We start from the raw sequence: 16,886 nt of genomic DNA, 5'->3' as shown, positions 1-16,886 counted from the left end.
AGGATTCTTACCCAGGAATCAGAACTTCTGGAGTTTGCCTTACTTTTATTTTCTTGGTTTGAGTTGGTTTGAAAGTCTCTTACCATCAAGAAAACAGGATTTTGTGAAAACAGAATAAATTTGTGAGCTTCATTTTCTACCCCCAACACTGACTTAAAACTAAACTCAGATCTTATCTATTATAATTTATGGGATAGAACAAGCAAGCTATTGGTGTTCACAGAAGAAAATACGAATTACAGTGGTTTTTATTATTTATCTGGAGTTGAAGAGTTATATATGCATTTAGAAAGTACAGCCAGTTAAAGCAGTTTTAGGCACCAGCTTGCCATATGCTATGTTAAAATTAGACTGATTTTTTTTAAAAGCAACAAATTTATGCATGAAGTAGGTTTATTCAGTACACTCAGATTTTGAGGAATGCTTCTTCTCATCCAGTAATCTTTGCAGAAAGTTCCAAACAAAGCTTAGTAGAAAAAAGAAAGTATTTGAGAGTGTGATTTTAAAGCTATCTTCACAATAACTCACAGAACTGCAAACACTTCGTTTGATTTAAAAAGTAATGGGCTGGTTGCACTAAAAATGCTTATTGTCAGGGTGATAAGTACACAACAATATAATTTTTAGAAGTAATAACATGGGTATCATTGAAAACTAGAGACCTTGTAAGATGACTAAAAATAGTAATTTGAATTCCTAGCTTAGTCAGCTTGGCCAGAAACAGCTGTGCTCACTGCAACCTCTCATTAGTTTGTGTATTATAAGAGCCCCAAAGATTCCTTCCCTCTCCAAAACCTACTAAATTATACTATCACTCTAAATGAGCCTTCACAGCACAATGCTGTTACCACACCAGATGCAACAGAATATTCAGGCTTTAGAGACTTCCACTCCTCTTTCTGAAATGTTTCACTTCTAAAGGCAAATATTCTCATTTGATAAGGTAAAGTCCAGCTCCCCTCTACCTGGAGCATTCAGAGGAGCCTTGAAAGGGAAAGACAAGGTGCAGTTCCCAGCTCTTCACATGAGAAAGAAAGGTAAACTTTGCTTTGTCCATTGCTTTGGAACACTGAGCAAGCAAAGTCAGAATTTAAAGCTAATTTCTCTTCCCTCATGGCTAAAGGGTGTCCTTCTGCATAAATAATTTCATTCACACTGGGTACTCCAATGTGGATCTAAAAGCTGAAGTGAACTTTGTAATGTATATGCACACATTAATTAAATAGTCACACCATGGCTACACTGGGGCACATGTTCAGACCATGTCAGTTCTATTTTTCTATTTAGAATCCTATGGGACAAGCACCAGCCATATTTCCAACTTTCTACTAATTCCATCAGAATCCTCCAAGTTATAAGGCTGCATGTGGAGGAAGTACTAAAACACACCAGAAAGGGAGTGGAATTGTTTTATAGGAAATTGTGAACTCTGCTTTACCTTTAGAAAAAATACCATCATCTACATCTTATTCAGTGGCAAACTTCATTTCCTTGATTTGTCCTGTGTGTTGCTTCCCTGGCTTTCTTGAGATGCAGTCTTTAAATCAGTTGCATGAGGGGGAAAAATGAATTTAGTGTCAAGGAACCCCATGCATTCAAAATGATGAACCCTATGTTACACAGGTACCAGCTCCATAATCAAGTGGGTTTCCCTCCTGCACTCTGTTCCCTAAATTCAGGGTGTAAGGCCAAACTCCAGCAAAGTTCTAATTTATGGCAAAAGAACATTTCACCATGCTGGCCACTAGTAAGTAGACAGGCAATGGAACTGCAGATTCATTCCACCAAAGCATGCTCATTACACTGTTAATAAAAGCTTTTTATCACTTCTAACCTAACAAGATTCCAAGAGTTTAAAGAGAATGTACAATTACCAGGATTGCACAATGCAGGTTCATGCCTCTGCATGCAGGGAAAGGTCAAACTCGAGCTTTGCTCTACAGCAACACCAGCACCCAGCCCTGCTTTTGGCAGCTTTGGTTCTCACATACTGCCCAAATCCCTCTTTGGGAACTGGAGGTGGCTGCAACTGCTTAACTAACATTTCCAGAAAGAAGGTTTAAGTGTCTTTTCTTAAGAAAGACTTTGGGACAGCAATCAAAGGAACTTGCTGGATTAAATTCTGCATGGACAGCTTGCCTCAGTTGGGATCTGTTTAACGTGGTGGCTGCAGCTATAATCACAGATGCCCACTTCACTGTACTTAGAATATTCAAATTTGGAAAGGAAAATCGTAGTGATGATTAAAACCATACTGAATTCACTGAATGGTGCAACCTACAGGTTGCCAAGCTACTGCAATGCACACAAAAACCTGCAGAGAACAAACAGTCCTGCTGAAAACAGATGTTAGATAAAGCAGAATTAGGATACTCCTGGTTTTCCACATGACTGTCTAATTTGTGTTTAGGAAAGCAATCTAACCAAGCCAGGTTAATATTAAACCTTACAGCATTCTGAACCTGAGCTGCTCAGCTCCCAGCCCATGGCCCAACCAGAGTTTTGGGGTCAATCAAACACCTCAGCTGCTCCCCCACCCTCCCTGTGTGACTGGACAGGGCAGGGTGGCAGGGATGGGGACAGCAGGGTGACAGGGATGGGGACAGCACGGGGGCAGGGATGGGGACAGCAGGGTGGCAGGGATGGGGACAGCACAGTGGCAGGGATGAGGACAGCACAGGGGCACGGATGGGGACAGCACAGGGGCACGGATGGGGACAGCACGGGGGCAGGGATGGGGACAGCACGGGGGCAGGGATGGGGACAGCACAGGGGCACGGATGGGGACAGCAGAGAGCAAGGATGGGGACAGCAGAGTGGCAGGGATGGGGACAGCACGGGGACAGGGATGGGGACAGCACGGGGACAGGGATGGGGACAGCACGGGGACAGGGATGGGGACAGCAGGATGGCAGGGATGGGGACAGCACAGTGACAGGGATGGGGACAGCAGAGAGCAAGGATGGGGACAGCAGGGTGGCAGGGATGGGGACAGCACGGGGACAGGGATGGGGACAGCACGGGGACAGGGATGGGGACAGCAGGGTGGCAGGGATGGGGACAGCAGGGTGGCAGGGATGGGGACGGCACGGGGGCAGGGATGGGGACGGCAGGGTGGCAGGGATGGGGACGGCACGGGGGCAGGGATGGGGACAGCACAGAGGCAGGGATGGGGACAGCACAGTGACAGGGATGGGGACAGCAGGGTGGCAGGGATGGGGACAGCACAGGACAGGGATGGGGACACCAAGGACTGTCCAGCCCCCACTGGCTCTGGGGCAGGATGCCCGGACACCTCTGCTCAGCACCAAGCTTTAACAGAAGTTGCACACAAAGGCACAATGTTTGTGCAGCTACTTCAGAGCAGTTAAACTGCTCAGAGGGTCAGAGAGAAAAAGCCAATATGCTTTTTGGAAAGGGAAACTTAACCCTTAAATGCAAATGTGTAAGGAAATCCACCTATAGCCACCAAGCCTGGGAGCTGGCATACAGACAACCCCTCCCATAACCCCAAACCAGCCAGACCTCACCAGCTAAAATGTATTCGGTATTTTTAGTTCTCCAAGCTGCAAAGCAATGCTTCAAGGCACTGACAGAAGCAATCCTGTGTTATTAGAGGATGTTTTCACTGTCACTGCAGGGACAGAGAGCTCTCATGCCCAGCTGTAGAGGACATCTTCTCATCTGGAAGCAACTGAGAGTTTATAAAAACAAATGTCAATGTTAAACAGGGACATCACATCACCGAGGTAAGTGCTCACAGACATCCTAATGCAGGACAGATTAGCACTCTGCACTCCTGCACATGAAAAGGACTGCAAAACTTGACAAGCCAGGCCTTCAAAGGACTGCTGAGTGCTCCCCATGCTAATGAAACAGACTGCAGGAGAGCCAGTGGTGTGCATCAGATGAGATAAACAGTTCTGCCACCTCATACATCGACTCATCCTGCTAGTTTACAAGAATTAATTCTGAGAACCAAACCAGCTGATTTAGCAAAGCCAAGCAACCCTGACAACTCCCAGCCCCTGTGGTGGCAGCATCCTCTCTGGAACACATGATCCCATTACTCGCAGCACTGCTGCCAGCCCAGACAGGGCTGCAGGAGCCCACCACACCCCAGGCTCCACCAGACTCTTGCTCATCATGTTCCACTTCCTGCCAGCCAAAGCCAGTTATCAGTTGTGACTAAACATGCTTTATCACTTGATGTCGACCTCAAATCCTCATTTGCAGCTGTAGAACAGATCTGGAACATTTACAGAAAAAAATAGAATGCTAAAATATGCAGTAAATATCTTTAAATAAACCCTTCACACCTATCACATCCCTTTCCAATCCCCAAAGACAGCTACACCAAAGGCTTCTGAGCACTGACCCACAAATAAAGTTATCAACTATCAGAATCACACACAAATGCCTCCTTCCACACCAACAATGCTGGGGGCAAAGCATTTTTAGATTGTATTATTCTTCTGTAAGTATTTCAAGACACAATTTTGCCTGCAGAGAGAGAGTTTAATATGCAGAACACATTGTTAGCAAAGACTTTGGTACAAGAAAGCCCAAAAGATGTGGATGTTATTACATGAAAGCAATCAATGTTCGAGTGCCTGCTCCTAACTGGGTAGCAATATTAACTTATTTAGCTACTCACAGAAGATAATAAGCACATAACAGTTTTACCACCCCAAATTTCATGGGGCAGGGAACTCAGCAGCACACAAGGAATTTCCTGCTGTCAGCTCACTGAGTATCCTGCTCTCTGGATTGTGTGGGCGACCAAGCAAAGCCTTGTCTGCAGGGCTGGGCTCCAGGGGAGGCTCCTGATGGTCAGCTTTACACAAATGATAAACATGAAATCAATGACAAGTGAGCCATAAGTCAGGAGTTTCCACGCAACCTTTCTGCTCCGTCTGCTTCCTGACAGGCTCTAAAAAGTCTGCTAGGATTAGACCTGTCCACTAATGCTCTCATGTGGGCTAATAAATCCAGCAACTTAGCAGCTCTAAAGATTTCACATATTTTCAACCTCCTGTTCAATCTTTCACCTCTTACTGAGCTCCAGACAAGTCTGATGGGCACAGGACAAAGAAGCTGCAGAAGCTGGGGGCCCCTGAAAGCAGCCTGAGCTTTTCTCCAGAAACCCCAGTGCTCTCAGTAACCCCAACCCTGCTCTGCCAACACCAGGGACTGCAGGGACCAGAGGAAGGGCTTGGGGGCTCCCAACACACACTGCCCTGCACACATCCTACAGGAGCTCTGGAACTGCACCAGGGCAGTTCTGAGAAGGTTTCAATACTGGGAATGAAAAATAAAAGTACAGGCTGAAACACAATTCTTGTTCATGACACCCCATAGACCACGAAGTTCTAGGCAGCAACTGCAATTTACTCTGAAAATTCTCCACTGGTAGAAGTTTAAGAAAGAAGTGACAGTGTTGATTAGCAGTTTCATTAAACTCTTAATGAAGAAAACAAAAACATTTTCCAGAGTTGGGGAGCTGTCCACCCCCACTCCTTCACTAGGTAAAATTCCCCATATCTCTTCCACTTCTGGAAATATTCAGAAATCCTGTCAAATGTGTCAATATGTATTTTAGTTGTTTATTAAGCTATGTAGTATTTTTCCAGTTCTTGCTCCAATGACCCACCCTTTCCTTCTTTCCAGAAGAAGTTCCTCTTACTAAAACCAACCTCTAGCTGTGTCAGATGTGTTTTTCCTGTAGTCCCCATCTTTAGTCACTGTTGGCTGTGCAAATGTTAAGAGAGGAGATTCAATCCCACATGAGGATGGCACAGGTTTAGTCCTGCTCCAAGCAGCTGCAATGACTGTACAGGAGACAGTGGAAAAAACAGGCCCCACACAGTAAAATGGAATCGAGATCTTCTGAAGGAGCATGGGTTATTTTTCCTGTCAGAAAAAGGAAGTATACTCTTCCTTAGTCAAAGATGCATTTTTAAAATAGATTTCACATTTTACTTCCTGCCATGGCATTAAAAGGTCACGCTGTTTATGTTACTGTAACCTGTTACTGTGGGATCAGGAATGGTATAAACAAGCAATTCTCACTGAACTGTACAAGGCAAGAAGGTTATGAGAACATTCCTCTCTATGTGTAGGACACTTGTTCCATATAAATAGAAAAATCTGAGAAACAGAGTGTCTTTTGTAGGATGGCTCTCAGCATCAAGCACTTGACAGATCAAGCACTTGACAGAAGCAGCATAAAATTCTGGGAACTTCAGCTACAAGCAAAAGCACCTGGCAGAGAGCAAACACAACAGCTGCTTCAAGTTCCGAATAGTACTATGGAGCAGCATTTTGAGTAGCAATTATTTTATTTTAGTACATGAAGCAGAGAGAGCTTCCAGCCCAGAGAGGAGGGTTTCCCCTGCCTGCAGTGAGCTGTGCCCAGCTCCACACTCACCCTGTGCTCCACAGAGCTTTCTGTAACTGCCTAAACTGCCACAAAGCAAAACCTGCAGCACAGAGCTTTATTTTCTATTTATGTATAAACTGTTTTAACCTTCTAAGGAGCAGAAAAAGACTGTGCAGAACGATGCAAATCTGATTTAAATGAGCTCTTCATCATTAGTGAACCAGGTAAATCTTCACCACTGATCTCTTCATCCTCAGTCCTGCAGGTGACTTTTGCTCCCCTAACTACAGGTTCCCAAAGCATCCACAGCCACCAAGAGCTGAGACAATTGTACACATAGAAACGTGAACAGAATTAAAAATTAGAAAAAATAGAATTCAGAACATTTCTAAAGGTTTCATATTATGCCAGCTCATTTTCCTTCCCAACCGGGATATAAATTTTTCACTACTGTTCTATGAACTTGCTTTCTTAAATGCAGAAAATACAACCCAATTTGAAAGCAGATCAGCTATCACCATTAGCAGAATCACATGCATTTCCAAGAATCACTTTTACCAGTTTTTCTTGGTATAATATGACAGGCAAGCTGTTGAATCTTAGCTGTGTTCTGCGTGGGTGAGAGAAAAAGCACATCTGAATTCACAGGGTTTGGTAGAAGATGAATTGGCATTTGTACTACACGATCTACAAAGTGAACACACAAAGGCTTTTGGATGCTCTATCAAAGTGCCTCTCCCAGTCCAACCAGCAAGGGCATGTCTGCTGGCACCAGAGAGAAAGAAACCACCTCTTCTGCAAATCAACGTGAAACAAGCTGACCAATGACTAAAAACACCCCAGAAAACCTCAATGGCAAGTGCTCAGAGATCCAAGCTCAGATCAGATGGAGTCTGTGCTGGCTGTGAGCAGAGAAGCAATCACTTGGGAAGAAATCACTGAGTACCTGCAGGTAATGAATGAGGCTAAATTCACAATCCAAACAGGTACAGGGTCATGGAGGTGCCACTGATCTAAAACCTGGTAATTCTCACTACAAGAAAGTAGCAGTGACATTTCAGTGTAGGCCACAGCTTATAAAGTCTCAACTAAAGAGAACCCTTGGAGAAAGTCCATTTGCAAAGCAAGTATTACAGGAAAACATTTAATTTTAATGTTTAGTTAACTGTAGGATGAACTGTTATTTCAAACCTACCTACCATATTTTAAAGGTTATTTTATTTTGAAAAAGATTTGGTCTACCACTACCACATTTTATTCTCTGTAAAAGAATGTAAGGGCTATTTCTATTTGAATTTACCATCATTTGGCATGTGGCCAACACTGCTTTCTCCTTCCTTCCATACATCTGTGCTTCCAGCACACAGAGGAGCCAACAGCACCATGTGAAGAACACACCAACACCATAAAACCCTTCCAGAAATGCTCAGAGGCAGGTCAGCACTGTGTGCACATGATTTCTACATTTTTAGCAAATGATAACCATAACAGGCTCCATTTTCCATGCTCTGCTTCCAGCACATCACAGAAGCTCTGGGTTCAAGTATTTAGATTTTAAGCTCTGAAGGAAAAAAGCAAGGGTAAGTGGCTCAGTAGCTTTGTATATTGGGACTTCCCCAGTGTCAGATCTGCCAGCCCCACACACAAGGGGTGCTGCTCTGGAAAGGGCAGCAGTAAAACCCAACCCAGCAGAGTGCCCTGAGCCAGCCCCAAAGGCACAAAGTGCCAGCAGCCAAACAGCAGCTCTGGCTTTCAGGGAGGACCCTGACTCTGTGAGCCAGACACTGCCTCTCCAGCACCAGCCCTGCACACGTGCAGAAGACTCTGTACAGCACAGGAAAACATGGAATATCTTCAGCTTAGTGCAGGAACAGAGACTCCCTGCAGCCCTGAGCTCTAAACCAGCTTTCCACAACCAGAGCCAATTATGCTGAGCCTCGAATGAATCAACAGAGCACAAATTAAGCAGTGGCAAGGCACTGCATGCAGAGACCTGCAGCTAGAACTGGCAGAATAAAGCACAAAGATGCATTTACAAAAAGTCGTGCTGGTGCCACGATTTATCTGCTGCTCAGCACCCAAGCAAAGGAGTAACCCAAATGCTCTGACTGCTCTTGTGCAGCTTGTAAACCAACAGCACTTGTAGGGCTTCCTGTCCACTGACTTAAAATACACAACACAGCCACACTGCTACAAGTCTTCAGGGTCAACCATTTCACAGTTTACTTTCAGCATCTAAATCCATTGACATATTCTACAAATATTTTTCCAGAGACAGGGAACACCTAAAAACTTCCCATGCCCTTCCCCTCTTGACAGAGGGATATCCAAAATGTCCACAATACCTTCTGTCTTCCTCCTGTAGTCTGAATGAAGCTCATCAATTTTCATAATTTATAGTATTTTTAGTTTAGCTTAGAGAGGTTTGAAAAACTAACATTCACATTAATATTTGGTTAAAAGACTCTCAAAAATTAACAAAAAACTGAGAACACTTATTTACAGGCCTCAAACCCAACTCATTCCAGAGACAGGTAGTTCTGTTTTCAGGATATTCACTTCCAAACATGCTGGAAAATCTAAACTAAATCCAGCTCTTTCTCAATATATATTCCACTAACTATAAAAACTAGAGAAGAGTGCACATTTTAGTTTCATTTTGCTATCTTCACATGGAAATCTCTGCACGAGCTGTCCCCAAATATCAGCTCTGCCTCCATCCATAGAGAATGGAATCCCCAGTTGAATGGCACATCAGTAAATAATTCAGAGGTATTTTTACTGCTCCTGATAAGCACAACAAAGTTAATATCATTGGCCAACATACTGAAGTCAACGTATCTGGTTTATATAAACACAAGAAGCAACTCTACCTGTATTTGAGGGTTGTGTTTTTAAGATAACATCTCGTTCTATCACCCTGTGTAAGAAGTCAGAAAATAAAAATCTCCTAAAGTTCTGAAAGACTTCTGCATGTAAAATTACTATGAAAATCTGATATTGCACTCACTGTGAGCAAATGACAATCCAGTGTTGCTTTGATTTGCTGGACAAATATCTACTTTTCTTCCCTGCTCTAAAAGCCTCAACTGTGCTTTCCTTAGCTTTGGGGTATGGGTTTTTTTGTTGTGACATCTCCAGAGTGAATGCTTTTCATTCCAATAGATGCTTCTAATGGTATTTCTGCAGGGTGCACATCATTCACTTACCCTTGAGCATTTGTTTTGTGCTGCACACCTTCACCACAGCTAGCACATGGTAAAGCTCACATTCCTCTAACTTATTGTTTTATAGGAGAGGATTTTAATTCCAATGTGCTTTTCTTCTGCTTATGTTTCTCTAAAATACAAGCAACAGCCAGAACCTGAGCAATTCCTTTTCTCACTTGGGTCCCTGAACAACCTCCACAGGATTTCATGGCTCACAGTTCTTGTAGAAGTAAATCTAGAGGAAAGTAAGGGACAGAAATAAAAACCAAACAAACATTCCAAAAACTTCCCAGACTAACAAAACACGAAGAACTTCATCCCTGTTCACCCTGCTCTGACCAGCTGCACAGAGAATGGTTCCACTATTGTGCAGTGCCCAAGACATTGTCACAAAATCACCTAAACAAGGTCTTCATTTTGAAATGTTGGTGTCCTCATCCTGTGATTACTTCTGCTGAAAAAAAGAAGGTAATCTAAATTCTGTTCTTTCACAACTGTACTATCACAGCTGAACACAGCTTCCGCTCATCCAAAAAAAAAGAAGCCTGGACAATTTTAACCCTTCCAAGTCATGTGGCACCCAGACAAGTCTGCCTCAGCCACAGCTCCTGACTATTGCTAATTCCTCCTGGAGATGCTGGGCTGCATCTCGACATTACAGACTGACACAAGGACCAGCAGCAAGCTGCAGTGCACTTCATCTGGAACTCTGGTGAATATTTTTGGATTCTAGCAGTTACAGCCTGAACACTGAGGCACCAGAGCCTCTGCTACAATAACCCTGGGGGAAGATGTTTTCCTGCACTATCCACATACACTGCTCTACTTACTGCACTCTGCAAGCAAGAACCAGCACTGGAGGAAAACTATTTTGTTAATGTCACAGCTCAGATACCAAAAGCACAGATTATAGAAAAGTAAAATTGTTCTTCCAGAAGCCCATGACCTGCCAAGATGCCATTTCCAACAGCTCATTTAAAAGCAGGATGCCATTGAGAAACTGAGTTTCATGACACAGATGCACGTATTTACTAATCAATCAGGGAAAAAAAAAAGAGTAAAAAACCCACCCCCTGTGCTGTCAATAGCTGGATGCAAATCAAAGAATCACTTTAGTCCTTTTTTGAATTGAATTTTAGTCCTCAATCAAAGCTCATGCTGTGCCACAGTTTGAGCAGGCCACTGAGTCATATCATTGAAAGAGAGCAGGACAAAAATATCACTGAATGCTGATCCCTCATTGAAAATGGCCATTCCCTCGTTCCACTTTGATATTTCACTTCTGTAATTAAATTGTACCTGTAGAAATGTACCCCTTCAATTACAAAGCTCTATTACTCAAAATCATTTCCTGAGCACTAAGCCTGCAACACACCAAATCATCCAGAACAGTTCAGCAAAAACATAACGTCATATATCCACATGACTTTCAACTGATACAGTCAGCAAGCACTGACACTCGGCAGGGAAGGGAGATGTAGGAAATGGACCTTCTGCAAAGCAGGCTCAACACTGCATGCTTATTCTCTAAATGCCAGGAACTGAAGATGTTCACCCTGCAAGCTATTGCTGTTAAAACTTGCCTGCTGTGATTCTGAAACTGAAGCCCGTTTATTTCACTTTTATACAACTCCTCTCACTGGTCTATTGCCAGAGGAATTCACCAGGAAAGATGAGAAGCTCAGTGTCTGCTGCAAACATGAACTTCAAGTCATTCATTTATGCAATACACCGGCCTAAACATTCAAATGGATGTTACAGCAACGCTGCCTGATCTGACTGAACACATCCGCCCAGTCATTCATGTATTTCAGCTTCTCTTAAACTTCATTTCAGATAAAGGTGTGAAGGATTTAAAGATAAAAGCACTAACTTCTGTGGCTTGTATGTGAAGTTGGATGCAGAAGGCAAATACTACTGCAAGCATTCACATTCGCCACAGGGTTGTTTTAAATATCACCAAAAAATCTAAATGCAGTAAAGGACAATAAAAACCCAGTACCAGCTAGCTACACGAGTACTGCCAGCAAGCTGTTCCAGGCTCTGTTCTGTGATTAAGCAGACTGAAAAGCTAAATGCATTTAGATGTCCCCTTCGCTGCTTTTCTGAGAAAAAGCAGAAATCCGATGGATTCGCTGCCCCCGGCACGGGAGGGGCAGCTTGAACAGCTCCTGCGGGGATGTGCCCGTGGCCGAGGATGTGCTCACAGCCGAGGATGTGCCCCTGGATGAGGATGTACCTACAGCCGAGGATGTGCCCGTGGCCGGGGATGTGCCCCTGGCCGGGGATGTGCCCGTGGCCGGGGATGTGTCCGTGGATGAGGATGTGCCCCTGGCCGGGGATGTGCCCGTGGCCGGGGATGTGTCCGTGGATGAGGATGTGCCCCTGGCCGGGGATGTGCCCGTGGATGAGGATGTGCCCCTGGATGAGGATGTGCCCGTGGCCGGGGATGTGCCCCTGGCCGGGGATGTGCCCGTGGATGTGCCCGTGGCCGGGGATGTGCCCCTGGCCGGGGATGTGCCCGTGGATGTGCCCGTGGCCGGGGATGTGCCCCTGGCCGGGGATGTGCCCGTGGATGAGGACGTGCCCGTGGCCGGGGATGTATCCCTGCCCATGGATGTGCCCGTGGCCGGGGATGTATCCCTGCCCATGGATGTGCCCGTGGCCGGGGATGTATCCCTGCCCATGGATGTGCCCGTGGCCGGGGATGTGCCCGTGCCCATGGATGTGTCCCTGCCCATGGATGTGCCCCAGCCGCTCCTCGGGCGGGCAGCACCGATCGGGGTTGCCCCGCCGGACCCGCCGCCCCCGCCCCGCTGTGCCCGGGGCGCACCCGGCCGGGGTCCGTGTGCCTCTGGAGCGGGGAGCGAGCGGTGCCGGGCAGGGCAGGGCAGGGCAGGGCTGGCCCTCGGGGCCGGGGCAGCAGCGGCGGCATCGCGGGCAGCGGGAGGAGCGGGAGGCAGCGGGAGCCGGGGGGAAGCAGCGGGAATCAGCGGGAATCAGCGGCAATCAGCGCTCCCCGCCGCGCCGGGCGCTGCCCCTCACCTGGTAGATGCTGGCCCAGCTGGCGGCCTGGTCCAGCCGCTGGAACTCCTTCTCGATCTCCATGGCGGGGGCCTGGCGCCCCGCGCCGCTCCGGCAGCTCCGGCTGCAGCTGCTGCCGAGGCCGCGGCGGCTCTGCCCGGCCCCCGCCCTCCCGCTGCCGCCGGAACTGCGCACCCGCCCCGGCGACGCCAATTCCGGGGCGGTGGGAACGGGGCCGCGCCCGCCCCGCGGCCCGGGGGCTGCGGGGACAGCCGGGTTTGAGAGGGCTGCCAGCCCCGCCCGGGCTCCCGCGGCCCCGCGGCTGCCGCAGGCTCCGAGCGGGGCAGGCCCGGAGGTGCCCCCGGCCCGGCCCGGCCCAGCCCCGCAGGTGCCCCCGGCCCAGCCCGGCCCAGCCGCGCAGGTGCCCCCGGCCCAGCCCGGCCCAGCCCCGGCCCGTGGGAGGGGCCGCAGGGCGGCGGCGGCAGCGAGGGCTCGGAGCGGAGCCGTTCTGCCCCCGGGCTGGGCTGTCCGCAGCCGCTCGAGTGCCGTGCACAGGAGGGCCCGCAGTGCTGGCACTCGCCTTAGGGCACAGGGAGGGCACCGGCACCGGCGGAGGGCGGCGGTGCCAGGGCGGGGGTTGGATGCGAGCCCGTGTGCTCGCTTAGAGGCGGGCAGGACGTTCTCTTGCTGATGGAGATGCTGCTCTTACAGCCTGCTCAATGCACTGGGCTCGTGTCACTTCACCCGTCTCTTTCCATCCTGTCACTTCGCCCGTCTCTTTCATCGCAGAAATTCAACAAGCTCCGCATGGTGTTTGCTCGTTCTCGGTGCTTGCATTCCTCCTCCCAAATTGCCGTTGCTATCCAGGTGCTATAATTCTGTCCCAGGAGCTAAACCTGGCAGTCTAGCTCAGCTTTTCCATAAAGCCATTCATTTCCAAATGGAGTTGGAGCTTACACATCTCAGACAGCCCCCAATGTTACTCCTGGGTTTGAAATCCAGATATTCCAAGCATGCAGAGATATCCCAAGTCATATATCCCTAACAAATTGACTCACCTGAAGATTTCACAGAGTGACCTAGAAAATCAGTGCGTCCTACATTTCTTCATAAATCTCTGTCCATCACAGTACCAAGGTGTGTGACATTTTAAATGTGTCAGTCTGGTTCAACAAATGATTTTGCTATATAGATGGATATTTTTGAGTGGGTAGACTACTCAATAAATATTTGCTTTTACCTGTACATGCCCATATAAAAGGAGTGAGAAGCAATTTGCACACTGTGTTTTGGCAAAGCACAGCGAATTGGTGGATGTGCTATGGAATTGTGGCTTTCCTTTTACATGCAATGATATCCAGGGCTAGAAAACTCAGACCCTCGCAGTATGTGGGTACCAATTTATGCCAGATCATAGAATCATGGAATCCTTCAGTTAGAAATTCCTTTCAGGCCCATCCAGTCCCAGCCGTGCCCCATCCCCACCCTGTCCCCAGCCCAGAGCACTCAGTGCCACCTCCAGGAATTCCTGGGACGCCTCCAGGGATGGAATCCAATCTCCCTGGGCAGTTCCAATCCCTGAGCCCCCTTTCCATGGGGAAATTCCTGCTGTGCCCACCCTGAGCTGTTCCCTCTGCTCCTGTCCCTGTCCCTGGAGCAGATCCCAAATCCCCCCGGTGTCGCCTCCTGTCAGGGACTTGTGCAGAGCCACAGGGTCCCTCCGATCCCCTTTTCTCAGGGCTGAGCCCCTTCCCAGCTCCCTCAGACCCCTCACAGGACACACTGGAAAAACACACATGGAAAAAACACGCGTGGAAAAAACTCGCGTGGAAAAAACACGCGGAAAAAACACACGTGGAAAAAACTCGTGTGGAAAAAACTCGCGTGGAAAAAAACATGCATGGAAAAAACGCGTGGAAAAAACTTGCGTGGAAAAACACACGTGGAAAAAACTTGCGTGAAAAAAACATACATGGAAAAAACACATGTGGAATAATCTCGCATGGAATAATCTTGCATGGAAAAAACACCCGTGGAAAAAAACACAAGTGGAAAAAACACGCATGGAAAAATCTCGCGTGGAAAAAACTCGTGTGGAAAAAAAGTGTGGAAAAAACAGGCGTGGAAAAAACAGGCGTGGAAAAAACGTGTGAAAAAAACATGCGTGGAAAAAAACACGTGGAAAAAACGCGTGGAAAGATCTCACGTGGAAAAAACACACATGGAAAAAATGTGTGGAAAAAAGCACGTAGAAAAAACAGGCGTGGAAAAAACGTGTGAAAAAAACACGCGTGGAAAAAACAGGCGTGAAAAAAACACGCGTGGAAAAAACTCGCGTGGAAAAATCTCGCGTGGGAAAAACTTGCGTGGAAAAAAACACAGGTGGAAAAATCTCGCGTGGAAAAAACACGCGTGGAAAAAACAGGTATGGAAAAAAACACGGGTGGAAAAAACATGCGTGGAAAAAACACACATAGAAAAAAACACGGGTGGAAAAAGTCGTGTGGAAAAATCTCGCGTGGAATAATCTCGCGTGGAAAAAACACCCGTGGAAAAAAACACACATAGAAAAAAACACGGGTGGAAAAACTCGTGTGGAAAAATCTCACGTGGAAAAAACACACGTGGAAAAAAATGCGTGGAAAAAACAGGTGTGGAAAAATCTCGCGTGGAAAAAAACTCACGTGGAAAAAACTCGCATGGAAAAACTCGTGTGGAAAAATCTCGTGTGGAAAAAACACGCGTGGAATAAAAACACAAGTGGAAAAAACACACGTGGAAAAATCTCGCGTTGAAAAATCTCGCGTGGAAAAAACTTGCGTGGAAAAAAACTCGCGTGGGAAAAAACTCGCGTTGAAAAAAACTCGCGTGAAAAAAACTCGCGTGGAAAAAACTCGCGTGGAAAAAACTCGCGTGGAAAAAACTCGCGTGGAAAAAACTCGCGTGGAAAAAACTCGCGTGGAAAAATCTCGCGTGGAAAAAACACGCGTGGAAAAATCTCGCGTGGAAAAAAACTCGCGTGGAAAAAACACGCGTGGAAAAAACACGCGTGGAAAAATCTCGCGTGGAAAAAACTCGCGTGGAAAAAACTCCCGTGGAAAAAACTCGCGCGGAAAAAACACGCGTGGAAAAAACTCGCGTGGAAAAACTCGCGCGGAAAAATCACGCTGCCGTGGTCGCGGCGGCTCTGCCCGGCCCCCGCCCTCCCGCTGCCGCCGGATCTGCGCTCCCGCCCCGGTGACGCCAATTCCGGGGCGGTGGGAACGGGGCCACGCCCGGCCCGGCCCGGCGGAGGGGCCGCAGGGCGGCGGCGGCAGCGAGGGCTCGGAGCGGAGCCGTTCTGCCCCCGGGCTGGGCTGTCCGCAGCCGCTCGAGTGCCGTGCACAGGAGGGCCCGCAGTGCTGGCACTCGCCTTAGGGCACAGGGAGGGCACCGGCACCGGCGGAGGGCGGCGGTGCCAGGGCGGGGGTTGGATGCGAGCCCGTGTGCTCGCTTAGAGGCGGGCAGGACGTTCTCTTGCTGATGGAGATGCTGCTCTTAAAGCCTGCTCAATGCACTGGGCTCGTGTCACTTTGCCCGTCTCTTTCGATCCTGTCACTTTTCCTGTCTCTTTCGATCCTGTCACTTTGCCCGTCTCTTTCATCGCAGAAATTCAACAAGCTCCGCATGGTGGTTGCTCATTCTCGGTGCGTGCATTCCTCCTCCCAAATTGCCGTTGCTATCCAGGTGCTATAGTTCTGTCCCAGGAGCTAAACCTGGCAGTCTAGCTCAGCTTTTCCATAAAGCCATTCATTTCCTAATGGAGCTGGAGCTTACACATCTCAGAGAGCCCCCATTGTTACTCCTGGGTTTGAAATCCAGATATTCCAACCATACAGAGATATCCCAAGTCATATATCCCTAACAAGTTGACTCAGCTGAAGATTTCACAGAGTGACCTAGAAAATCAGTGCATCCTACATTTCTTCATAAATCTCTGTCCATCACAGTACCAAGGTGTGTGACATTTTAAATGTGTCAGTCTGGTTCAACAAATGATTTTACTATACAGATGGATATTTTTGAGTGGGTAGACTACTCAATAAATATTTGCTTTTACCTGTACATGCCCATAGAAAAGAAGTGAGAAGCAATTTGCACACTGTGTTTTGGCAAAGCACAGCGAATTGGTGGATGTGCTATGGAATTGTGGCGTTCCTTTTACATGCAACGATATCCAGGGCTAGAAAACTGAGACCCTCGCAGTATGTGGGTACCAATTTATGCCAGAT

The 16,886-nt window shown here is 47.5% G+C and overlaps 1 protein-coding gene across 1 annotated transcript in view; it reads right to left on the bottom strand.

Annotated features, from left to right (window-relative positions):
• PTPN1 (protein tyrosine phosphatase non-receptor type 1) overlaps positions 1 to 12,761 on the bottom strand; it is a 30,575-nt gene extending 17,814 nt beyond the window's left edge. The window contains exon 1 of the mRNA XM_033075104.1: positions 12,637 to 12,761. Within this exon, the coding sequence (XP_032930995.1) occupies positions 12,637 to 12,699 (63 nt within the window). The 5' untranslated portion in view covers positions 12,700 to 12,761. The remainder of the gene's footprint in view (positions 1 to 12,636) is intronic.
• Between the last annotated feature and the right edge of the window lie 4,125 nt (positions 12,762 to 16,886).

Source organism: Catharus ustulatus, chromosome 17 (assembly GCF_009819885.2).
Source record: "Catharus ustulatus isolate bCatUst1 chromosome 17, bCatUst1.pri.v2, whole genome shotgun sequence".
NCBI classification, from domain to species: domain Eukaryota; kingdom Metazoa; phylum Chordata; class Aves; order Passeriformes; family Turdidae; genus Catharus; species Catharus ustulatus.
The sequence above is the reverse complement of the archived record's forward strand: the minus strand, read 5'-3'. Positions and strand labels throughout refer to the sequence as shown.